The sequence below is a fragment of the Procambarus clarkii genome, chromosome 10 (assembly GCF_040958095.1).
Source record: "Procambarus clarkii isolate CNS0578487 chromosome 10, FALCON_Pclarkii_2.0, whole genome shotgun sequence".
NCBI classification, from domain to species: domain Eukaryota; kingdom Metazoa; phylum Arthropoda; class Malacostraca; order Decapoda; family Cambaridae; genus Procambarus; species Procambarus clarkii.
The window spans coordinates 16,733,487-16,759,792 of NC_091159.1; the positions used below are offsets into that span (position 1 = coordinate 16,733,487).

General features: G+C 47.3%; 1 protein-coding gene across 2 annotated transcripts in view; it reads left to right on the forward strand.

The window, feature by feature from the left end:
- Positions 1-26,306, forward strand: part of LOC123746854 (salivary peroxidase/catechol oxidase) — a 71,016-nt gene that overhangs the window by 19,760 nt on the left and 24,950 nt on the right. Inside the window, exons 2-11 of one of the 2 annotated variants that reach the window (XM_069321658.1) lie at positions 3,528-3,829; positions 5,501-5,663; positions 12,560-12,693; positions 13,671-13,807; positions 15,247-15,455; positions 15,638-15,811; positions 18,513-18,627; positions 18,908-19,018; positions 20,987-21,138; positions 25,297-25,494. In XM_069321658.1, the coding sequence (XP_069177759.1) occupies positions 3,548-3,829; positions 5,501-5,663; positions 12,560-12,693; positions 13,671-13,807; positions 15,247-15,455; positions 15,638-15,811; positions 18,513-18,627; positions 18,908-19,018; positions 20,987-21,138; positions 25,297-25,494 (1,675 nt within the window). In that variant the 5' untranslated portion in view covers positions 3,528-3,547. The remainder of the gene's footprint in view (positions 1-3,527; positions 3,830-5,500; positions 5,664-12,559; positions 12,694-13,670; positions 13,808-15,246; positions 15,456-15,637; positions 15,812-18,512; positions 18,628-18,907; positions 19,019-20,986; positions 21,139-25,296; positions 25,495-26,306) is intronic. The other variant, XM_069321659.1, reaches the window with a different exon arrangement.

Below are 26,306 nucleotides of genomic sequence, written 5' to 3' on the forward strand. Positions count from 1 at the left end.
AGTTAATCTCTTCTGGTCAGTGACCCTTTCACAATCTCGCTAGCACTATACACACACACTATATGTAGTAGATATGGTTGAAGGAAATTAGGCTGGGAGTCAGTATTTTAGACATTCTACGGTTAGAAAGGCAGGGGCCCAGGAGCTAACAGCTCGATCCTGCAGGCACAAAACGTAAACAAACACACACACAGTTAAGGAGAGACATGATAACCACCTACAAAATTCTCAGGGGAATTGACAGGGTGGACAAAGACAAACTCTTCAACATGGGTGGGAGACGAACAAGGGGACACAGGTGGAAACTTAGTTAGTACCCAGATGAGCCACAGAGACGTTAGAAACAATTTTTTCAATGTCAGAGTAGGCAATAAATGGAATGCACTAGGAAGTGATGTGGTGGAGGCTGACTCCATATACACAGTTTCAAATGTAGATATGATAGAACCCAGTAGGCTCAGGAATCTGTACATCAGTTGACTGACAGTTGAAAGGCGGGACCAAAGAGACAAAGCTCAACCCCTGCAAGCACAATTAGGCGAGTACAATTAGGTGAGCACACACACACGCACACGCACACACAGTCCCGTCCCAATATACAAGAAAGGGGATAGACAGGAGGCACTGAACTACAGGCCAGTGTCCCTAACCTGCATACCATGCACGCTGATGGAGAAGATTGTGCGAAGAAAGCTAGTGGAACATCTGGAGCGAAGGAACTTTGTAACACAGCATCAACATGGGTTCAGGGATGGCAAGTCCTGCCTCACAGGGTTAATTGAATTCTACGACCAGGCAACAAAAATCAGGCAAGAAAGAGAGGGATGGGCAGACTGCATATTTTTGGATTGCCAGAAAGCCTTTGATACAGTACCACACAAGAGGCTAGTGAAAAGGCAGGAGTGAAAGGGAAGGTACTCTATTGGATAAGGGCAACAAGAAGCAACAGAAGACAACGAGTCACAGCGAGGGGGTGATTGGCGAGACGTTACAAGTGGAGTCCCGCAGGGGTCAGTCCTTGGACCTATACTGTATCTGATATATGTAAATGATCTCCCAGAGGGTATAGACTCGTTTCTCTCAATTTTTGCTGATGACGCAAAAATTATGAGGAGGATTGAAACAGGAGGATAGTTGGAGGTACAAGATGACCTGGACAGATTGAATGAATGGTCCAACAAATGACTGCTCAAGTTCAACCCAAGTAAATGCAAAGTAATGAAACTAAGCGGTGGAAACAGAAGGCCAAACACAGTATACAGAATGGGAGATGAAGTACTTCAGGAAACGGACAGAGAGAGAGATCTAGGAGTTGATATCACAAAAAACCTGTCTCCTGAAGCCCACATAAAAAGAATTACGTCTGCGGCATATGCGAGGCTGACTAACTTCAGAACATCCTTCAGAAATCTGTGTAAGGAATCATTCAGAATCTTGTATACCACACATGTAAGACCAATCCTGGAGTATGCGGCCCCAGCGTGGAGCCCGTACCTTGTCAAGCACAAGACGAAGCTGGAAAAAGTTCAGAGGTATACTACTAAACTAGTCCCGGAGCTAAGAGGCATAAGTTACGAGGAAAGACTGCGAGAGATGCACCTTACGACACTGGAAGACAGAAGAGTAAAGGGAGACATGATCACTACCTACAAAATCCTCAGGGGTATTGACAGGGTAGACAAGGATAAACTATTCAACACGGGTGGTACACAAACAAGGGGACACAGGTGGAAACTGAGTACCCAAATGAGCCACAGGGACGTTAGAAAGAACTTTTTCAGTGGCAGAGTAGTTAACAGGTGGAATGTATTAGGCAGTGATGTGGTGGAGGCTGACTCCATACACAGTTTTAAGTGTAGATATGATAGAGCCCAGTAGGCTCAGGAATCTGTACACCAGTTGATTGATGGTTGAGAGGCGAGACCAAAGAGCCAAAGCTCAACCCCCGCAAGCACAACAATTAGCTGAGTACAATTAGGTGAGTACCCACACACACACACACACACACACACACACACACACACACACACACACACACACACACACACACACACACACACACACACACACACACACACTAGGTAAATAGGTACCTGGGAGTTAGACAGCTGTTATGGAGCTGCTTCCTGGGGGGGAGGGGGAAATTAGTTACAGTTGATTGACAGTTGAGAGGCGGGCCGAAACAGCAGAGCTCAACCCCCGCAAGAACAATTATGTGAATACAAATAGGTGAAAACACACACACACATATATCTCGTTCCATAAGACTAAACTGGATAAGGTTCAAAGGTTTGCCACCAGACTAGTACCCGAACTGAGGGGTATGAGCTATGAGGAGAGACTTTGGGAATTTAACCTCACGGTGCTGTAAAACAGAAGAGTTAGGGGGGACATGATCACTACATACAAGATTCTGAAAGGGATTGATAGAGTAGATAAAGATAGACTATTTAACACAAGGGGCAAACACACTAGGGAACACAGTTGGAAATTGAGTGCCCAAATGAGCCATAGGGACATTAGAAATAATTTGTTTAGTGTCAGAGTAGTTGACAAATGGAATGCTTTAAGAAGTGATGTGGTGGAGGCTGACTACATACACAGTTTCAAGTGTAGATATGACAGAGCCCAATATCATCAGGAACCTGTACATCAGTTGATTGACAATTGAAAGGCGGGACCAAAGAGCAAGAGCTCAATCCCCCCCCCACAAACACAACTAGGTGAGCACACACACACACACACACACACACACATATATTTTCAAGGCGTTGTACGACAAAGAGTGCTGGGAAGACGGGACAACACGAGCATATCTCATCCTGTAACTACACTTAGGTAATTACACACACACACACATCTATATGTTTATATATATATATATATATATATATATATATGTATATATATATATATGTATATATATATTATATATATATATATGTATATATATATTATATATATATATATATATATATATATATGCAACAATGACCACAAAAACACTGTTCTAAGTATGCGGAAAAACCACATTTGAAAAACAGATAATGCTAAACGCGTTTTCGGCTCAATTCGCTTTCATCAGAGCAAAAAAAGAATGAAAGATTGATTCTTTTTGCCCTGATGAAGGCGAATTGAACCGAAAACGCGTTTAGCATTCTTTGTTTTATATAGTTTCACATTAAATAATAGTGATTTCAGTTTATAGAGTTTGTGTGTAGATAGTTCAGCCAAGTTTTAGTAACTCTTTCTCTTACTACTGTGAACTACCGTGACCCCTATTCCAAGACGCGCCTCTTGATCACCTCAAGAACTGTAGTAGGCATCCGTCAGTCTGAGGAGACTATTGAACTGACACTCACAATTATTACTCTACTACATATATATTAGGTACACCAGATGAACACCTTCATGCAAGATAAAGTGAGTCTAGAGGAGCCTTGAGGGGTTGAGCTCCTTCCTGTCTGGTGGTCTGAGAGTTACTACATTACTACTCTCGTTACTACATAACACGTTTGTTTTGACAGACTAGCCAGCGTGTGTGAAGATGACGCAGACGGCGCTGTGGACGGTGGGTGTGGTGGCCGCCACGCTCATCGCGCTGGCCCAAACTCAGATAGTATTTCCTGATGGTGCTGCTCAAGCCTTTGCCACTGCCGGGGCGGGAGCCGGCGTGGATGTGTCAGCTAGCTCCTATGCCAGTGCTGATAGCGGCAGCATCCAGGACAGCATCCAGAGGAGCATCCAGGGCACCCTAGCGGTGCTGCCCAGACTAGGGATCCCTGCACTGCCAGACATCGTCTTTCCTCGAGAAGTTTTTCAGCCTGAGGTGAGGTTTTATACGATTATTTATTATAATATTTTCCGTCATTGATTATAAATAATGAATAGCTCCCGTCCAACACCTTGGGCTGAACGGTGGAGCGACGGTTTTGCTTCATGCAGGTCGGTGTTCAATCCCCGACCGCCCAAGTGGTTAGGCACCAATCCTTTCCCCTGTCATTGGGGGGTACAAATAACCTAAGCTACTCTATCCCTTTGAGATGTATTTCTTTCTTGTCTCAATAAACATACTTGAACTTGATCCCCCGTCCCATCCCAAATCCTTGTCCTGATCCCTTCCAAGTGCTATATAGTCGTAATGGCTTGGCGCTTTTCCCCCCTGATAATTCTCTCCCTTCCCTCCTGTTCACTGAAAAGTATGTACTCACCTAATTGTGCTTATAGTGGTTTGGACTTCGGCTCTTTGGTCCCCCACGGCTTGGTGCCTTCTTTTGATAATTATCTAAGTTTATAGTACAGTACTGTCATCATTTACGGCTTCGGCGGGTAGGCGGTTCCATGAGTTTATAATCCTGTGGGTGAAAAAGCATCTCCTGTTTTCTGTCCTACAATGTGGCTTGTTGAACTTGAAGCTCTTGCCCTTGTTTGTGTTATATCTGACTTTTAAAGAAGTGGACTTGATTAGTATCATCCAGGTTGTTCATTACAATATTGTAAAAGTTGCAATGAGGTGCAGACGATGAGTCACAATAACGGGGTTGAAGATATGATGACCAGACCACACACCAGAAGATGATGAGACGACGACGTTTCGGTCCGTCGTGGACCATTACCTAGTCGTGTGTGAGGACCACTTGATTATTATTATTATTAATTCATTTTGTTGACAGGCATTTTGTGTATATATACATGTTAGGCTTATATCATTGTCCTTCCAACCACGAACTACTGAGCCTCTCCAGGATACAGCCTCATGACAAGCTAACTCCTGGGTACCTATTTATTACTGGGTGAACAGGTGCATTAGATGATAGGAAACACGCCCAACCATTTCTGTCCCGCTGGGAATTCCCAACTGTGAGTGGAGAACAAACCTACTTGTACTAGCGGGAAACTTTGATCCTTTATACTTACACTAAACAATAATATTCATCACTTGTCGGTTCTCGAAATAATCATCACAGCTTGGATTAAAATTGTAGACAGCAGTCACAAATTCTATATCCATACAATATAATGTCAATCTAAGGTTGTAGGCCAGACGCTTCAGGCTAGTCTCATTATACTTTACAGAATTAATGCTTATTTTAGGGGGGGGGGGGGGGGGAATCGGAGCCAAGGGGTAGCATGGGACCCTATGATCTTCCTTCACGAAGTCGGTGGATGTGAAATGTTCTGCCCCGAGCCAGTACACTTTAGCATTTATTTGTAATGTTAGTACATTTAGATATTGGTATGTAAAATGTAATTTAAGATGACAGATTTGCATTTTGGCCGCAACCATTTGATGAGAGATGGGGAGGGTGTGTCTTGGGAGGGGGGGAGGAGATGGGGAGGGTGTGTCTTGGGAGGGGGGGAGGAGATGGGGAGGGTGTGTCTTCGGGGGGGGGGAGATGGGGAGGGTGTGTGCTGAGGAGAAAGGTAAATCTTTTTTGTAGCTTGGCATAAACATACAGAGACACACCATAGTATTTGTATTAAGTTGATAGTGTTTCAGCAGGTCCCGTGCACTACGTACCTCGGGCAGCAGGGCTCCTGCCGCCGCCTGGTGCAGTGCGCCACCTTCTTCGCCGAGATCGCCCAGCTCTCCCGCTCCCCGTGCGTCATCAGCGACGCCCAGCAGGGCGTCTGCTGCCCCCACACTAAGCAGCCCTCAACAGGTTAGTGCCACACTAAGCAACCCTCAACAGGTTAGTGCCACACTAAGCAGCCCTCAACAGGTTAGTGCCACACTAAGCAGCCCTCAACAGGTTAGTGCCACACTAAGCAACCCTCAGCAGGTTAGTGCCACACCAAGCAACTATATCGTCTCATGTGCCTCTGTTACGTGATTACAGTACAATATTATCTTACTAGTTTATGGTTGGACAAAGAAACATTCAAGACAGTTGGGGAACTCGCAGCACGCTTCGCCGTTTTCAGTACACCACTGTCTCTGATGGTCACGACGGGGACACGAAGCTTGTGGCTCCATGTTTACTTGTAAATTAAAGTATTAGCTTGCATCCTTAGGATGAAAAAAACACTTTTTTTTCTGTCTAACATTGTGGTTTATTGAGCTTGTAGTTGTTGCTCCTTTTGTGAGTTATATTGGACTTTTTACAGAAGTAGTCTGGATTATTATCCTCCAACTTGTTTAGTATTTTAATGGTTTCGATGAGATGAGCACAGTCATGTCTGGTTTGCAGTGTTGTTGGTCCCTCAACCGTTCCTTGTATCAGATTTGACCTCATTCTGGTATGATGTTATGTCGCTCTCACCTCCATCTTTCTCCACGGTACATGTGTCGCTGCAGCCCATCCTCCTGTTTAGATGGCATCTATTGTGACCTCCGTCAATAGTCACGAATTAATAAATGAATACATAAATGTTTATTCAGGTAAGGTACATACATCGAGAGGTTTTACAAAAATTGATAGATTTATAGAGCTAGTACATACAATGCCTAAAACCACTATTACGCAAAGCGTTTCGGGCAGGTACTTACTTAGTACTTATTAGTACAATTAGTACTTAGCTTTTAGATAGTATTATACTGACTAATAAGGAATTATTTTAAAATAAATGAAGCTTTAAAACAAGCTTAAATATTTCTAGGCCTAGTATAGCACACATGTACTATATTAGGCCGCAGATATCGTGTATTAGGCCTAGGAGGTGGCCCCGGTGGAGGCGGAGACAAATGGGCAAAATATTTATTTCACCCTGATGCTCCTGTTACCTAGCAGTAAATAGGTACCTGGGAGTTAGTCAGCTGCAACAGGCTGCTTCCTGGGGGGGGGGTGTAACAAAAAGGAGGCCTGGCCGAGGACCGTTCCGCGAGGACGCTAAGCCCCGAAATCATCTCAAGATAACCTCAAGTAGGCAGGTTAGGTTAGTTTAGTTTGGCCAAGCAACACAAGGGAAAAATTATTATCCCGTTTGTCCAACTCAATAGTGGCGATTTCCACTTTCTAACTGCGTTGTATGTCGGTATATGTACTATTGGTGCTCATCGTTAGTATAAGTGCTACCACAACAGGAGGGCGGGCTGCATCTCGTTTCCTGCCCGAAACGCGGCTCGAACTAGTTAGTGGCTTTACCAGATTGTAAATTACCAAGCTATGTATTCTCACAAACCCAACCCGCCAAACACACACCGAAACTACGACGTTGGTACAACGTTCGAACAAGTTTTAACACTTCCTAACCAGTTATAACAACCAATATAGCAAGTTGTAACAACGTTCTAATACGTCATAAACACGTTAAGCCAAGATGTAACAGCTTTATTACAAGTTGTAACAAGCGGAAAATAGAGACAGTTTCGGTTTGTGTTTCCAGGGAATGTACCTTCTTGTATATATATTAATAAATCATAACGGCAAGGTTAAGCAACCAGGAGGCCTGGTCGACGACCGGGCCGCGGGGACGCTAAGCCCCGGAAGCACCTCAAGGTAGCCTCAAGGTAAGGTCACCGTCCTTGGATACAAGAATACAGCAAGTCCAGAGGGGGCGGGGGGCACCAGGGCTTTGTACTACTGAATAACCACAATACATTTTCTATACTGTCAGAGGATCTTTGGACTATTTCTGAAGTTTGGTTGACTTTTGTATATTTTACTCCAGCTCTTACTTGTTAAGCTACTTTTAATGGGTGGAGCATAACTCCGAGGCTTTTATGTTGAGCATATACACACAGACGAGGCTTCCACACACACACACACACACACCACACACACACACACACACACACACACACACCACACACACACACACACACACACACACACACACACACACACACAGACGAGGCTTCCACACACACACACACACACACAGACGAGGCTTACACACACACACACACACACACACACAGACGAGGCTTCCACACACACACACACAGACGAGGCTTCCACACACACACACACAGACGAGGCTTCCACACACACACACACAGACGAGGCTTCCACACACACACACACAGACGAGGCTTCCACACACACACACAGACGAGGCTTCCACACACACACACAGACGAGGCTTCCACACACACACACAGACGAGGCTTCCACACACACACACAGACGAGGCTTCCACACACACACACACACACAGACGAGGCTTCCACACACACACACACACAGACGAGGCTTCCACACACACACACAGACGAGGCTTCCACACACACACACACAGACGAGGCTTCCACACACACACACAGACGAGGCTTCCACACACACACACACAGACGAGGCTTCCACACACACACACACAGACGAGGCTTCCACACACACACACACAGACGAGGCTTCCACACACACACACACAGACGAGGCTTCCACACACACACACACAGACGAGGCTTCCACACACACACACAGACGAGGCTTCCACACACACACACACAGACGAGGCTTCCACACACACACACAGACGAGGCTTCCACACACACACACACAGACGAGGCTTCCACACACACACAGACGAGGCTTCCACACACACACACACACACACAGACGAGGCTTCCACACACACACACACAGACGAGGCTTCCACACACACACACAGACGAGGCTTCCACACACACACACACAGACGAGGCTTCCACACACACACACAGACGAGGCTTCCACACACACACACACAGACGAGGCTTCCACACACACACACACAGACGAGGCTTCCACACACACACACACAGACGAGGCTTCCACACACACACACACAGACGAGGCTTCCACACACACACACACACACACAGACGAGGCTTCCACACACACACACACAGACGAGGCTTCCACACACACACACACAGACGAGGCTTCCACACACACACACACAGACGAGGCTTCCACACACACACACACAGACGAGGCTTCCACACACACACACACAGACGAGGCTTCCACACACACACACAGACGAGGCTTCCACACACACACACAGACGAGGCTTACACACACACACACACACACACAGAGACGAGGATTACACACACACACACACACACACACACACACACACACACACATGCGAGGCTGTTTAACATCAGAACAGCGTTCAGGAACCTGTGTAAGGAAACATTCAGAATCTTGTACACCACATATGTAAGACCAATCCTGGAGTATGCGGCCCCAGCATGGAGCCCGTACCTTGTCAAGCACAAGACGAAGCTGGAAAAAGTCCAAAGGTATGCCACTAGACTAGTCCCAGAACTAAGAGGCATGAGTTACGAGGAAAGGCTGCGGGAAATGCACCTTACGACACTGGAAGACAGAAGAGTAAGGGGAGACATGACCACAACCTACAAAATCCTCAGAGGAATCGACCGGGTAAACAAGGATGAACTATTCAACACTGGTGGGACGCGAACAAGGGGACACAGGTGGAAACTGAGTACCCACATGAGCCACAGAGACGTTAGAATGAACTTTTTCAGTGTCAGAGTAGTTAACGGATGGAATGCATTAGGCAGTGATGTGGTGGAGGCTGACTCCATACACAGTTTTTAATGTAGATATGATAGAGCCCAGTAGGCTCAGGAATCTGTACACCAGTTGATTGACAGTTGAGAGGCGGGACCAAAGAGCCAAAGCTCAACTCCCGCAAGCACAAATAGGTGAGTACAAATAGGTGAGTAGGTGAGTACACACACACACACACACACACACACACACACACACACACACACACACACACACACACACACACACACACACAACTATTAGGGAAACTATGAGGAAATGAATAAATTCCTATGGGATATGCATTGGGACACAGAACTCGGAACCAAGTCCGTACAAGACATGATGGACTATGTCACCCAAAAATGTCAGGAGGCTGTAAGCAGGTTTGTCACAGCCCGACAGGAAAAAACAGAGAAGCAAAGGAAGAATCCGTGGTTTAATAAGGAATGTATGAAAGCAAAGGAGCAGAACAAAAGGGCATGGAGGAACTTCCGTAATAACAGAACACCAGAAAGTAGAGAGAGAGATACCAGAGAACCAGGAACGAGTATGTCAGTGTGAGAAGAGCAGCTGAGAAAAGGTATGAAAATGATATAGCTAATAAAGCCAAGACCGAACCCAAGCTACTACACAGTCACATCAGGAGGAAGACAACAGTGAAGGAACAGGTGATGAAACTTAGGGTGGGCGAGGACAGGTACACAGAGAATGACAAAGAGGTGTGTGAAGAACTCAACAAAAGGTTCCAGGAGGTCTTTACAATAGAACAGGGAGATGTCGCGGCGCTAGAAGAGGTGGCAGCAAACCAGGTGACCTTGGATAGGTTCGAAATTACAAGAGATGAGGTCAAGAAGCACCTATTGGAGCTGGATGTGAGAAAAGCTGTTGGGCCGGATGGAATCTCGCCATGGGTATTGAAAGAGTGTGCAGGAGCACTTTGCCTACCACTCTCCATAGTGTATAGTAGGTCACTGGAAACGGGGGACCTACCAGAAATATGGAAGACTGCTAATGTAGTACCAATATACAAAAAGGGTGACAGACAAGAGGCACTGAACTACAGGCCAGTGTCCTTAACTTGTATACCATGCAAGGTGATGGAGAAGATTGTGAGAAAAAACCTAGTAACACATCTGGAGAGAAGAGACTTCGTGACAGCCCATCAACATGGGTTCAGGGAGGGTAAATCTTGCCTTACAGGATTGATAGAATTCTACGATCAGGTGACAAAGATTAAACAAGAAAGAGAAGGGTGGGCGGACTGCATTTTTTTGGACTGTCGGAAAGCCTTTGACACAGTACCCCATAAAAGGTTGATGCATAAGCTAGAGAAACAGGCAGGAGTAACTGGTAGGGCGCTCCAGTGGATAAGGGAGTACCTAAACAATAGGAAGCAGAGAGTTACAGTGAGGGGTGAGACCTCAGACTGGCGTGAAGTCACCAGTGGCGTCCCACAGGGCTCTGTACTTGAACCTATCCTGTTTCTGATATACGTAAATGATCTCCCAGAGGGTATAGACTCATTCCTCTCAATGTTTGCTGACGACGCCAAAATTATGAGAAGGATTAAGACGGAGGAGGACAGCTTGAGGCTTCAAGAAGACCTGGACAAGCTGCAGGAATGGTCGAACAAATGGCTGTTAGAGTTTAATCCAAGCAAATGTAATGTAATGAAGATAGGGGTAGGAAGCAGGAGACCAGATACAAGGTATCACTTGGGAGATGAAATACTTCAAGAGTCCGAGAGAGAGAAAGACCTGGGGGTTGATATCACGCCAGACCTGTCCCCTGATGCTCATATCAAGAGGATAACAGCAGCAGCATATGCCAGGTTGGCTAACATAAGAACGGCCTTTAGAAACTTGTGTAAGGAATCTTTCAGAACATTATGTACCACATATGTCAGACCAATCCTGGAGTATGCGGCACCAGCATGGAGTCCATATCTAGTCAAGCATAAGACTAAAATGGAAAAGGTTCAAAGGTTTGCCACCAGACTAGTACCCGAGCTGAGAGGTATGAGCTACGAGGAGAGACTACGGGAATTAAACCTCACTTCGTTGGAAGACAGAAGAGTTAGGGGGGACATGATCACCACATTCAAGATCCTCAAGGGAATTGACAGGGTTGATAAAGACAGGCTGTTTAGCACAAGGGGCACACGCACTAGGGGACACAGGTGGAAACTGAGTGCCCAAATGAGCCACAGAGATATTAGAAAGAACTTTTTTAGTGTCAGAGTGGTTGACAAATGGAATGCATTAGGAAGTGATGTGGTGGAGGCTGACTCCATACACAGTTTCAAGTGTAGATATGATAGAGCCCAATAGGCTCAGGAACCTGTACACCTGTTGATTGACAGTTGAGAGGCGGGACCAAAGAGCCAGAGCTCAACCCCCGCAAGCACAACTAGGTGAGTACAACTAGGTGAGTACACACACACACACACCGCTGGAAGACAAAAGTTAGGAGGGACATGATCACCACATTCAAGATTCTCAAGGGAATTGATAGGGTAGATAAACACAGACTATTTAACACAAGGGGCACACGCACAAGGGGACACAGGTGGAAACTGAGCGCCCAAATGAGCCACAGAGATATTAGAAAGAACTTTTTTAGTGTCAGAGTGGTTGACAAATGGAATGCATTAGGAAGTGATGTGGTGGAGGCTGACTCCATACACAGTTTCAAGTGTAGATATGATAGAGCCCAATAGGCTCAGGAACCTGTACACCTGTTGATTGACGGTTGAGAGGCGGGACCAAAGAGCCAGAGCTCTTTGAGCCCGCAAGCACAACTAGGTGAGTACACACACACACACACACACACACACAGACGAAGCTGAACGCGCGCACACACACAGACGAAGCTGAACGCGCGCACACACACAGACGAAGCTGAACGCGCGCACACACACAGACGAAGCTGAACGCGCGCACACACAGACGAAGCTGAACGCAGGCACACACTCAGACGAAGCTGAACACACACACACACACACACACACACACACACACACAGACGAGAGATCCCTCCCCTGAACAGCAGCAAAAGTTTACACGTAGATCATTAACATTATACTAATGTTACTTGGCGCCGGGCAGATGTGGGAGGACTGATTAGCAAGCAGGATCCCGTGACGGCCGTGATGCCTGATCTCAAACCGCAGCAAATCCACGAAGCCTGTGAGTGGGGCATCAAGGAGCTTCACAAAAAGGAGGTCTTCGAGGAAGAACTGGTGAGTGACATAACATTGCTCAAAAGTAGATATATACGCACCAGTCACTACTCTTTTATCGTGTATGTGTGGTTGTTGTACAATGCGAAAAACCCACATGTGGAAACACACTCCCCCAGCCCTCCCTAGCAATTTCAGCTTGGTCCCCCGCCCTGGGCAAGGTTCCCCGCCCTGGACAAGGTCCCCCAGCCTAGGCAAGGTTCCCCGCCCTAGGGCAAGGTTCCCCGCCCTAGGGCAAGGTTCCCCGCCCTGGACAAGGTCCCCCAGCCTAGGCAAGGTTCCCCGCCCTAGGGCAAGGTTCCCCTGCCCTGGGCAAGGTTCCCCCGCCCTGGGCAAGGTTCCCCCGCCCTGGGCAAGGTTCCCCCGCCCTGGGCAAGGTTCCCCCGCCCTGGGCAAGGTTCCCCCCGCCCTGGGCAAGGTTCCCCCCGCCCTGGGCAAGGTTCCCCCCGCCCTGGGCAAGGTTCCCCCCGCCCTGGGCAAGGTTCCCCCCGCCCTGGGCAAGGTTCCCCCCGCCCTGGGCAAGGTTCCCCCCGCCCTGGGCAAGGTTCCCCCGCCCTGGGCAAGGTTCCCCCCGCCCTGGGCAAGGTTCCCCCCGCCCTGGGCAAGGTTCCCCCCGCCCTGGGCAAGGTTCCCCCGCCCTGGGCAAGGTTCCCCCGCCCTGGGCAAGGTTCCCCCGCCCTGGGCAAGGTTCCCCCGCCCTGGACAAGATAGTTGACTAGATGCCAATCTTTATAGCCATTTACCCTTGCTCACGCAGCAATAATTGAGGACCCTAGTTGTAAATCAACCTACGGATCGTGGTAGAGAGAAACTAGTATAAGGCTTATTTTTAACTCTAGAAAAAGAAAGATGTAAGCCTGCTACCAGGAGTCACTATTATCCTACTATTAATATACCAACCTATGTTAAAAAAAAGATTAATTCACCTGATTTTAAAAAGTTTGTATAAAGACAAGAATTGTATTGTTTGAGAGCAGTTGAAGAACAATATCGTAGCGAAGGAAGGGACTCCAGTGTACGCCCACGCCCAACTCTTCCAGACCACAGATAAAATCGTCCAGAAAGCCAAAGATGCCTTCAAGAGCGTGGCCGCCTCCATCATGTTGGTCGAGCAGTAAGTATAAGGGTACTCGGCCAGTTGGCGGCCAAGCAGGCTGTCTCGGCCAGCTGGCGGCCAAGCAGGCTGTCTCGGCCAGCTGGCGGCCAAGCAGGCTGTCTCGGCCAGCTGGCGGCCAAGCAGGCTGTCTCGGCCAGCTGGCGGCCAAGCAGGCTGTCTCGGCCAGCTGGCGGCCAAGCAGGCTGTCTCGGCCAGCTGGCGGCCAAGCAGGCTGTCTCGGCCAGCTGGCGGCCAAGCAGGCTGTCTCGGCCAGCTGGCGGCCTAGCAGGCTGTCTCGGCCAGCTGGCGGCCAAGCAGGCTGTCTCGGCCAGCTGGCGGCCAAGCAGGCTGTCTCGGCCAGCTGGCGGCCAAGCAGGCTGTCTCGGCCAGCTGGCGGCCAAGCAGGCTGTCTCGGCCAGCTGGCGGCCAAGCAGGCTGTCTCGGCCAGCTGGCGGCCAAGCAGGCTGTCTCGGCCAGCTGGCGGCCAAGCAGGCTGTCTCGGCCAGCTGGCGGCCAAGCAGGCTGTCTCGGCCAGCTGGCGGCCAAGCAGGCTGTCTCGGCCAGCTGGCGGCCAAGCAGGCTGTCTCGGCCAGCTGGCGGCCAAGCAGGCTGTCTCGGCCAGCTGGCGGCCAAGCAGGCTGTCTCGGCCAGCTGGCGGCCAAGCAGGCTGTCTCGGCCAGCTGGCGGCCAAGCAGGCTGTCTCGGCCAGCTGGCGGCCAAGCAGGCTGTCTCGGCCAGCTGGCGGCCAAGCAGGCTGTCTCGGCCAGCTGGCGGCCAAGCAGGCTGTCTCGGCCAGCTGGCGGCCTAGCAGGCTGTCTCGGCCAGCTGGCGGCCAAGCAGGCTGTCTCGGCCAGCTGGCGGCCAAGCAGGCTGTCTCGGCCAGCTGGCGGCCAAGCAGGCTGTCTCGGCCAGCTGGCGGCCAAGCAGGCTGTCTCGGCCAGCTGGCGGCCAAGCAGGCTGTCTCGGCCAGCTGGCGGCCAAGCAGGCTGTCTCGGCCAGCTGGCGGCCAAGCAGGCTGTCTCGGCCAGCTGGCGGCCAAGCAGGCTGTCTCGGCCAGCTGGCGGCCAAGCAGGCTGTCTCGGCCAGCTGGCGGCCAAGCAGGCTGTCTCGGCCAGCTGGCGGCCAAGCAGGCTGTCTCGGCCAGCTGGCGGCCAAGCAGGCTGTCTCGGCCAGCTGGCGGCCAAGCAGGCTGTCTCGGCCAGCTGGCGGCCAAGCAGGCTGTCTCGGCCAGCTGGCGGCCAAGCAGGCTGTCTCGGCCAGCTGGCGGCCAAGCGCGCTGTCGAAGAACTGTGTTTGCACCCTTGATTGATAATGTTTTGGACACAGTGTACAATATTCCTACAATAACATACAGTGTAAAACTAGTAATTGCCTAGATTCGGATGTATACAGAACGCATGTTACAAATAAATTCGGTACCTTAACTCTTAGCTGAGCGTGTTTTACCTCTCCCGTAGCTTCAAGCTGACAAAAGAACAGGGTGGGTTCGGTCTGCCACAGTTCGGCCTTCAGAACACGATTATTGCCAACACGTGTCCCAAAGAGCCACCGTGTCCGGTAACCAAGTACCGGACCATTAACGGAACATGCAACAACAGGCGGAACAAGAACTGGGGCAGCGCCGGGGTCGCCTTTCAGCGCATCCTGCCTCCAGATTACCACGATGGTGCGTACTCATTAATTGATTGGCTTAATGACACATAAAACAAATTACTGCTTGTTATAAACATTCAGATGCTTTTCATTGAATGTTTGCACCATTAGGAATATATAATATTTATAGAATATGTTGTTTTGTGGCATTCTTCGGGGTGAGTGATCTGGCCACTCACGCTGTCTGCTCCTCAGGTGTAAACTCCGCCCGCCAGCAGGCCAAGTCCGGGGCCCCTCTGCCCTCCCCCAGGTCCATCTCTTCTAGGGTGATCATTGATCGCGACAATCTCTACGACAACTTCACCATCCTCATCATGCAGTGGGGCCAGTTTCTCGACCACGATATTACCCACACACCCATCACCAAGGGTAAGTCCATCCCTGTGGTTAAAAATTATACCTTAACTTTGTCTCTGCCGGACGTTTGGGCGCCCAAAGGGAGGTGGACCTCTTCGCGTCGGCCCGGTTGAGGCGTCTTCCGGTATATATGGCGCCCTTCCCCGACTGTGAGGCCGTCGGAGAAGAGCGTTTACTTCCCCGACTGTGAGGCCGTCGGAGAAGAGCGTTTACTTCCCCGGCTGTGAGGCCGTCGGAGAAGAGCGTTTACTTCCCCGACTGTGAGGCCGTCGGAGAAGAGCGTTTACTTCCCCGACTGTGAGGCCGTCGGAGAAGAGCGTTTACTTCCCCGACTGTGAGGCCGTCGGAGAAGAGCGTTTACTTCCCCGACTGTGAGGCCGTCGGAGAAGAGCGTTTACTTCCCCGACTGTGAGGCCGTCGGAGAAGAGCGTTTACTTCCCCGACTGCGAGGCCGTCGGAGAAGAGCGTTTACTTCCCCGACTGCGAGGCCGTCGGAGAAGAGCGTTTACTTCCCCGACTGTGAGGCCGTCGGAGAAGGGTGTTTAGGGGAAGGGCGTCGGGGGAAGGGTTTAGCCAATGGCTAAACCTCAGTGATATGATCACGTCCGACAAAAAGCACATATCATGGCGAAAGCCAAGTTTATACTCTCATTATTTTATCTTCTTGTGAGGAAGGCACTCCATTGGTCACAATTTGAGTGGCAGATGTGAGGTTAAAGTTTGTGGGAAAATCTGACTCGGAATATTAATAGAAATAATCATTACATTCGATAGCTGTGAACGATCACCACTTTTTGTGAAAAATTGGAAAACTAAATAAAACAAGTGTATTGATATTAAATCCACGAACTAGTGCATATGGATGTTCATAATTAATTATGTAGTAAATGCATTAAGAAGACTGTATATTATAATCAATTTATGAGTCAAATTCACTCACAAAATAGGGGGTACAGGCACTAGTAGTAGTAGGCAACCATCAGTCTCAGGAGACTATGGAGTTGCGCTCTGGTGTCGGCCTGGTATGGAGTGGCCTCTCCAGGGCGCAAAGGTTGATTCGGGGGGGAGCTGTTACCCAGGCAGCAGGTCCCCCCTCTCCACGGTGCTGAAAGTCTCCAATGGAAAGGCATACGCCAATACGATTGGTTCTAGTAATTATTAAATCACTAGTAATTACTAAATCACTAGAACTAATAATCTGATGTTGATTCATCAGAATAAATTATGAATATGAAATTATATTGTTATGTCACGAAATAAATAGTCGTAAATTCACGTCACTACGCCATAGCAATATATGAAATAATTTATGACAAATATAAAGGGTGTTAATGTGGTCTTAATGGAAGATCATTAATGTAACTAATAGTATTGTACTTGATAACAAGAGATAACAGCTTAGCTGTAAAATATCAGAGATAGAAGCGCGCTCCAAAGCCGACGCGTCACTAGGCTTGCTTCGCCATGCGGTCTGGAGTCACGTGGAAGAAGGGCTTATCTTCTCTTGCGTCGCTCCGATAAAGGCTGAAATCATAATCGATTTGTAAAACACTGCCTATCTAGTGATTAATTTGCATCTGTCTAATTATATGGAGGGGTAACGTAACAGCAGCGTAACAACAAGCAAGCAAGCACATAAAGTTGTTAAAAAGAGCTCTCTACACCCACAATTATGTTCAAGCACCAATCTGATGCTTGTCAAAACGATCGTATGATCGTTGTAGGAGTTACTGGGGTACCCAGACGCTCGCTGATGCTTGAACGTCCTCTGAATGGTCCGCCAAATTGTGTGTTCCGTGCTACCTTGACAGGTAAGATGGCCGCCTCTCGATGGAACCTCGTGTGAGAATGTCGGTGTCGGCTCTTCTCTCCTCGATTGATTGATTGATGAAGATTAAGCCACCCAAAAGGTGGCACAGGCATGAATAGCTCGTAAGTGGTGGCACTTTTGAGCCATTACCAGTATTAAGAGCTTGATACTGGAGATCTGTGGAGTTGCGACTGCACGCTGCGCGACGGGAGATGTCTCCCGGGTCCTCTCCTCCCTCTAAACAGAATTCACATTGACGAGAAATGGAGGGAGAATTTTGTTCCTCCATACTGACTCTGGGATATCATAATATCATTATTAATTTGTGATCTTCACTAATAACGCGAATTGAGATGATCACTGGTTTATGGAATATCAGTCAATAATTCTTAATAAGAACACTGATACGTGATGAGAATAGAAGTTAATTCTCTGGAATATAGCAGTTACTCTTTCCTTTGCTAACTCGCTGGACGCAACCACGCCATGAAGTAAGAAATATTTGGGAAAAATATGGCGCAATAGGAAAGGAATTAATTTGATTATTCTACAAGTTAATAATATTATTAATTACTAATGTTAGTACAAGGATGATGTATTAAAATACAAAATGATGAATAAGTGTCGGATATTTTCCAATAAAGTTTAAGGTGTTAGGCGGCCTGTAACCATTTTGTGGGCGAGTTCCACAAAGGTTAAGTATCACAAAATGGGTTTTAAGTAACGACTAGAAAACTTTCAAGTCATACATCAACAAACCATCATTGTCTCAAGAAATACGCTTATTCACACTCTTCACCATTTAAAAACATTTTTCAATCTGTCACAATGGAGAATTTGTGTAATGTTAAGCAAGGTGTGCGGGCGTCTGTCTGACGTAAGAGTTGGTTGTGCTGTTGACAGGTAAAGACAAGGCGGACATCACCTGCTGTTCCAAGGGCCAGCTACGCCAACTCCACGAACTCCATCCAGACTGTATGCCCATCATCATCCCCGAGGACGATGCTTTCTTTAACCAGTAAGTGCTGTGAGGCTGTGGCCTTGCTGCTATGAGGCTGTGGCCTTGCTGCTGTGAGGTTGTGATCTTGCTGCTGTGAGGTTGTGGTCTTGGTGCTGTGAGGCTGTAGTCTTGGTGCTGTGAGGCTGTGGACTTGTAATAATTAGTTGAGCATGCATACATAATGGCCAGTGTACCTTAGACTTGTATCTGATCATCTGTATAAATAAAATATTATTTGTATAATTTGTTATGGTTTACCTTGAGTGTGTATTATCAGCATGTGCGTATATACCTGCAGGTTCGGTCAGCGTTGTATGGAGTTCGTGAGATCGATGCCGGCCGTCCGCCCCAAGTGTAACTTGGGTCCTCGGGAGCAGATGAACCAGATCACCTCTTTCATCGACGCGAGGTGCGCTACCTTCTTCTTTGTCTGGTATACTGTGTGGTTGAAATTGAAATTGAAATAAGTTTATTGAGGTAAACTACACACAAAGGGATGGGGTAATGATACAGTGATAATTGTTTGCCTTATGTAGTCATTTTGACTTAGTGATTGTGTTGATAACCTGTATCACAATGGTCTACGTCGACGGCTCACAACCTAGGCTCCCCGGTTCAATCCTATGGCTGGACAGTGAAAGTTGGGCACGCTTCCTTTCACCTAATACTTCTGTTCACCTATAAGTGAATGGGTCCCCCATGGGATATGGGCACTTGTTTTGGGTTGTCTCCTGGGGAAGGTTGTTAGTTGACCTCTTGGTAGTAGAGGGGGTGACCTCGATAACCTTAAGTGCAGGCTTCCTGTCCCCCCCCCCCCCCCGACAACGGGGACTCATGTGTTCAATGCAAACATTGCAAATTAATTTACACTGCAACAAACTGTTTAAAGCCCAATTAAGGTGTTTGTGTGCACCACCGCAAGCCCTCCATAAATAATGTATGTCATTAGCTCTGGTGGAAAACGTCATTGTAATTTATATTATTAGTGTATACTCAGTATTACAGTGAATTATATCATTTATAATAGTAATAATAATAATAATAATAATGTTTATTCAGGTAAAAGTACATACAAACGAAATGAGTTACAAACAGCATGTTGGATTTCTACATAGAGCTAGTCTGTACTGTGTCTAAAGCCACTAATATGCACAGTGTTTTGGGCAATATGATGAGCTGTTACAAATGTTGACTGTTCAGTTAAGGACAGTTATTGTTGTTCGTCTTTGTTCTTTAAAGGATTGTTGTCACTCAGCCACAAGCCAGTCCTACTTTGTCCCCATGGCAGGCTCTTTCTTTGTTGCTAGGGAACATATCTATACTATATTCACCTGAAAATACCCGAGGGCCATCACCTTCAGTAGCATTGACGGGGGACAGGAAGTCAGCGGCTTGTTATAAGCCCCCCCCCCCCAATTGCTCAGGTTTTTTCCTGAAGAATTTTAAATGGAAAGTAATGTCTTATCATTAACGGCTTCGCCGGTAGATGAGTCTGTGAACAAATCCACAAGGGCCGTGACGACGATTCGAACCTGCGTCCAAGAGCATCTGCCTTAAGACGCTGCCTTAATCGACTGAGCTACGACATGGTCAAAAGAGTTGAAACCGAAGTTCTACTGAACTTGATCCTGCAGTCTCTCCGAGGTACAAACCTTACTTGTGTAATGAAGTAAGGGCGAAGAGGGAGAACGGCCTATTGACATAACTCGAGTGCATGGGGGGAGTTGTGTAAAACCCTGGTTTGTGTCTCGGAGAGACTGCAGGATCCAGTAAGTTCAGTAGAACTTCGGTTTCAACTCTTTTGACCATGTCGTAGCTCAGTCGATTAAGGCAGCATCTGGGATGCTCTTGAACGCAGGTTCGAATTCTCATCACGGCCCTTGTGTATTTGTTCATTTGATACATCACGTTATTGTGATTTGTGTGTGCAATGAGTCTGTGAGTCTTATTACACTATGAGTGAAAAACATCAGTTTTTCTGCCCTACATTGGTGGCTGGTTGAGCTGGAAGCTGTTGCCCCTTCCTTGCCTTACATTGCACCTTCTTAAAGAAATGGACACGATTAATATAAATTGTTATCCACACTTTCGTGGAATTAAACATTCCTTATTAAAACTACTCAATAGCTCGGTCAATAGAGCTTCGGCTCCACACACACGTGGGGTCCACTGTTCGAGTCTCCTAGAACCCAGGTGAATGGCATGGATTAATATCTTCCAGTTTGTTCGTCATTTTAAAGGTGACAGAATTTCTCTAAGTATCAAAGGGTAAAGTCATAAGAGAGAAGCATGCGTGTGTAGAGGTGCTGGTGACCTGTGTTGCACCAACGTGTACGTGTCCAGTCTTGTTGCGCCAACGTGTACGTGTATGTTGCAGCAACGTGTACGGGTCCAGTCTTGAGGAACTGAAGGAGCTGAGGAGCTTCAGTGACGGCCTGATGAAGGTGGGGACGCCGGGCCACCCGCTCCTCCCGCCCCACCCCTCCGAGTGCAAGGACACCACCGGCAATATGTTCTGCTTCAGAGCTGGTCAGTTCTCAACTGTATTTACTGTCCTCTTTCTCTCTTGCTATTTCTTCTTTCTAGAAAGCATAGTGACGTCTTGTCCATACCGGGTAACATAATGGACATGGGATCGCTGGATTGTTTCAAGCGTAGGTTAGACGTGTGTGTGAATGAGGTTGGATGGATTTACACAGGAGCTGCCTCACATGGGCCAATAGGCCTTCTCCAGTTTCCTTAATTCTTATGCATTTTTGTTTGAATGACAAATAAGTCTTATAAACACATCAATTATAAAATCCTTCCCTATTTGCACTTTTTTTAAGCAAAGATTATAGCTCATTAAGAATGTTCCTGATATTCATAAATAAACCTTAATGCAGCTTGTCTGGCCCTGAAGCGACGGTCTCGTTTCATGCAGGTCGGCGTTCAATCCCTAACCGTCCAAGTGGTTGAGCACCATTTCTTCCCCCCCCCCAGTCCCTTCCCAAATCTTTATCCTGACCGCTTCCCATTTTTTTTTTTTTTTTTTTTTTTTTTTTTTTAAGATTAAGCCACCCAAGAGGTGGCACGGGCATGAATAGCCCGTAAGTGGTACAATTTTTTTTCTCAGTATTCTGAGGTTGCATTTAACCATCAAGCTGTTATCGCGGGGGAGGATACTGCTTCACAGTCTTTATGAGGGTGTCCATCTGCTGGACACCTTTGTTGACCAGGAGAGTGGCTGTGTTGATGGCTTCAGGGTGGCCACTGCATGATTCAGGAACTCTTAAAGTTCTTCTAAGGTCATTGGTTGCTTCACATTCCAGAAGATAGTGAAGTAATGGCTTTTCTGTGACAGTTTGGCAGAAGATGCACTCTCTCTGTCGGGGTTCACCAATCTCCCAGTTGCATCTGTAACCTAGACGTAGTCTATATAACCTAACTGCTATTTCCCTGTGGATTCCTTTTGGGATATTTAACCTTTCTAATTTGGTTGCCTGAAGATACCATGTTGCAGATGGCGAACCTTCAGCTATTCTCTGGTGCTTGGTTGAGATGTGAGAGTTTTTTGGTGATGATGTTTTTTATGTTCTCTAGGCTGGGTTGTTCTCTAGGCTGGGTTGAATTGTTTTATGTATCACTGGATGACCAGTTGCCAATTTAGCAATTTCATCAGCTTTTTCATTTAACGGGATTCCAATATGGGATGGGATCCAGTTTAAAGTTATGTTGAGTCCTTTGCCTTTAGCGACTGCTCCAAGATACAAAATGGTGGTAATTATTTCCACATTATCTTTCCACTGTTTTTGTCCTAGTATTTGAAGTGCAGCTTTTGAGTCTGTGTGTATGATTGCATTTTGAGTGTTTTGTGCAATCACATACGCAAATGCCTGTTGTATGGCAAACAGCTCAGTTTGGGTTGATGATACTGGTCCTCCCAGTCTCCAATATGCCTGTACGCTGGCCGTGCAAAGAGCAGCGCCAGCACTCTCATATTCTGTGTCCACCGATCCGTCTGTGAAGATGTGGGTGGCTCCTGCTACTGCTATGCTATACATTTGCTCTTCTATTATGCGCCTTAGGATTGTCGGATCATAGGCAGCCTTTTTCATTGGGAGACTTTCTAATACTATTTTGAAAGTAGGCTCTTCCCACGGCGCGGAAGGAGTGTAATTTGGGTGTGGATGATCACCCTCTCTATCAAGAATCATGTTTTTTAAATGTAGTCTGTTTAGGACTTTTCCCGCTCTTGCAACCCAAGAGTTTCCATTGTTTTGGCCTAGTCCAACCACCAAGGCCTGCCGTACTGGGATTGGATCAGAAGAAATAATTATCTTACTGATAATTGTAGCTGTCCTTTGTGATATTCTTTCTTGTAGAGAGGGCAAACCCGTCTCCAGTCTAAGAGTTTCAAGTCTAAGAGTTTCAATAAGTGGTGGCCCTTATTGCCTTGCCTTGCCTTGCCTTGCCTTGCCTTGTCACATGGCGGCTCCCAGTACACCGCTTCCCAGATTGATTGATTGATGAAGATTAAGCCACCCAAAAGGTGGCACGGGCATGAATAGCCCGTAAGTGGTGGCCCTTTTGAGCCATTACCAGTATCAAGAGCTGATACTGGAGATCTGTGGAGGCGCGACTGCACCCTGCGTGACGGGAGATGTCTCCCGGACCAAGTGGTGACCAGATGGTGACCGCTTCCCACTATATATCACTGCTATATAGTGCTACAGGAGGGGGGGGGAAGACATCTCTCGTCACGCAGGGTGCAGTCGCACCTCCACAGATCTCCAATATCATCTATTGATACTGGTAATGGCTCAAAAGGTCCACCACTTACGGGCTATTCATGCCCGTGCCACCTTTTGGGTGGCTTAATCTTCATCATCATGCTACAGGGGAAACTTTCGTCATTGACGGAATTCCATGACAGCAAGTACGTTGACATTTCTTCGGTGTTAGAGGCTCAAAGACAGACCAGTTCTAGCAGAACAAGTTAATACCCGAGACGTGTTCTCACATGGCGCTCTGCCTGGTCCGGTAGACGGATGAATAATGGAGCAGGTCCTCCAAGAGGGGAACATACTCAAGATGGAAGCCAACTTGTGCTTCATATAAGGTTTTGGGAGGGTACGAGATGCTTCTTAGTACTGCAAGTTTAACCCGCAAACACAAACCGAAACTATCTATATTTTCCGCTTGTTACAACTTGTAATAAAGTTGTTACATCTTGGCTTACCGTGTTTATGACTTATTAGAACGTTGTTACAACTTGCTATATTGGTTGTTATAACTGGTTAGGAGGTGTTAAAACTTGTTCGAACGTTGCACCAACGTCGTAGTTTCGGTGTGTGTTTGGCGGGGATTGATCTTGTCTGCCTTGCTTAGTTCATCACGTGTCCTCTCATGGGCACTGACGAGCCAAACTTCATCCTAAACATCCTTCAGGCCATGTCATCAACATGGCATGCAGTTTCAGGGGAAAACTACTCATCATGGGCAGACGATGAGTCACAATAACGTGGCTGAAGATATGATTAAACTACCCAACAGATGATGAGCGGACCACGTTTCGGTCCCTCCTGGACCATAATCAAGTTGATTTCCGCCAAACACACACCGAAACTACGACGTTGGTACAACGTTCGAACAAGTTTTAACACCTGTTTTTGTAATAAAGTTTTAACACGTCTAACACCTTTAACACTTATAACAACCAATATAGCAAGTTGTAACAACGTTCTAATACGGCATAAACACGTTACGCCAAGATGTAACAACTTTAATACAAGTTGTAACAAGCGGAAAATAGAGACAGTTTCGGTTTGTGTTTCCAGGGTTGTCATAACTAGCCACAACCGACTTGATAATGGTCCAGGATGGACCGAAACATCATCATCTCATCTTCTGGCGTGTGGTTTAGTCATCACTATTCATCATGACTGTAACAGGTGTAGCTAAACGAATTTTGAGTCCATCCGTAAACTCTTCCACTACCCTCACATAATAGGTATAGGGTGCATAATAAATGAATTACAGTAAGCAAAAAAAATCCAAGAAAGAAAGACACGACCCCGACGTAGTCTGTCTGTGTACTACTTACTAAAATTCTTATGTAAATTTTGAACGTTAAGAGTTTCTTATCTATATCGTACAGGTGACTGTACCCTTGTGTCCCAGAGGTGACTGTACCCTTGTGTCCCACAGGTGACTGTACATGTCAAATCTAGACTGTAACTAGATTTATTCCTCCAAGGAGTGCCGGACCAACCGGGCTGTGGTGGGTATGTGGGCCTGCGGGCCGCTCCAAGCAACAGCCTGGTGGACCAAACTCTCACAAGTCGAGCCTGGCCTCGGGCCGGGCTTGGGGAGTAGAAGAACTCTCAGAACCCCATCAACCAGGTTAACCAGGTAAACACGTGTCCCACAGGTGACTGTACACATGTGTCCCACAGGTGACTGTACACATGTGTCCCATAGGTGACTGTACACATGTGTCCCACAGGTGACTGTACACATGTGTCCCACAGGTGACTGTACCCTTGCATCCCACAGGTGACTGTACCCTTGCATCCCACAGTTGACTGTACCCTTGCATCTCACAGGTGACTGTACCCTTGCATCCCACAGGTGACTGTACCCTTGCATCCCACAGGTGACTGTACCCTTGCATCCCACAGGTGACTGTACCGTTGCATCCCACAGGTGACACCCGGGTGAACGAGCAGCCGGAGCTGGCGGTGATGCACACCATCTGGATGAGGCAGCACAACAAGCTGGCCACGGAGCTCAAAAGCCTCAACCCCGGCTGGACGGACGAGATCTTGTTCCAGGAGGCGCGAAGGATCTTGGCGGCGCAGATCCAACACATCACTTACAACGAGTACCTCCCCATCGTCCTCGGTGAGGGACGCCTCGAACTCCTTTACAGCTGGACAAATCCACAAGGGCCCTGACGAGGATTCGAACCTGCGTCCGAGAGCATCCCAGACGCTGCCTTAATCGACTGAGCTACGACATGGTAAAAGAGTTGAAACCGAAGTTCTACTGAACTTCAGTAAGTTCGGTAGAACTTCGGTTTCAACTCTTTTTACCGTGTCATAGCTCAGTCGATTAAGGCAGTGTCTGAGATGCTCTCGGACGCAGGTTCGAATCCTTGTCACGGCCCTTGTGGATTTGTTCATTTGATGCATCACGCAATTGTGATTTCTGTGTGTCCTTTACAACTTCAATGCTTTTGTAATTTCTTATATATATATATATATATATATATATATATATATATATATATATATATATATATATATATATATATATATATATATATATATATATATATATATCGGTCATTTAAGGGTTCCGGTAGCACAGGCGGGTTCGTTCTCGATGCACAGTCGATAAATACGGGTTCGAATCCCGGGTGGGACAGTAATGGTTAGGCACATTTTCTGTCACCTAATGATTGTGTTCATCTAGCAGTGAGCAGGTACTCAGGAGTTAGTCACCTTGTTGTGGGGTTGTATTCTTGGGGGGGGGGGGAGGTCAGTAATTCGGCAATGAAAGGAGGGGGGGGGGTGTTTGTAGTGGTGTGTGGCACTCCACTACAAACCACCTCGATAAAAGCCTAATATGTATGCATACTCTCTGGCTTTCTGTCCCACGACACAATTATTATTATATTTCATTCTTGTTTAATTTGGTCTGGCTGTTTCACA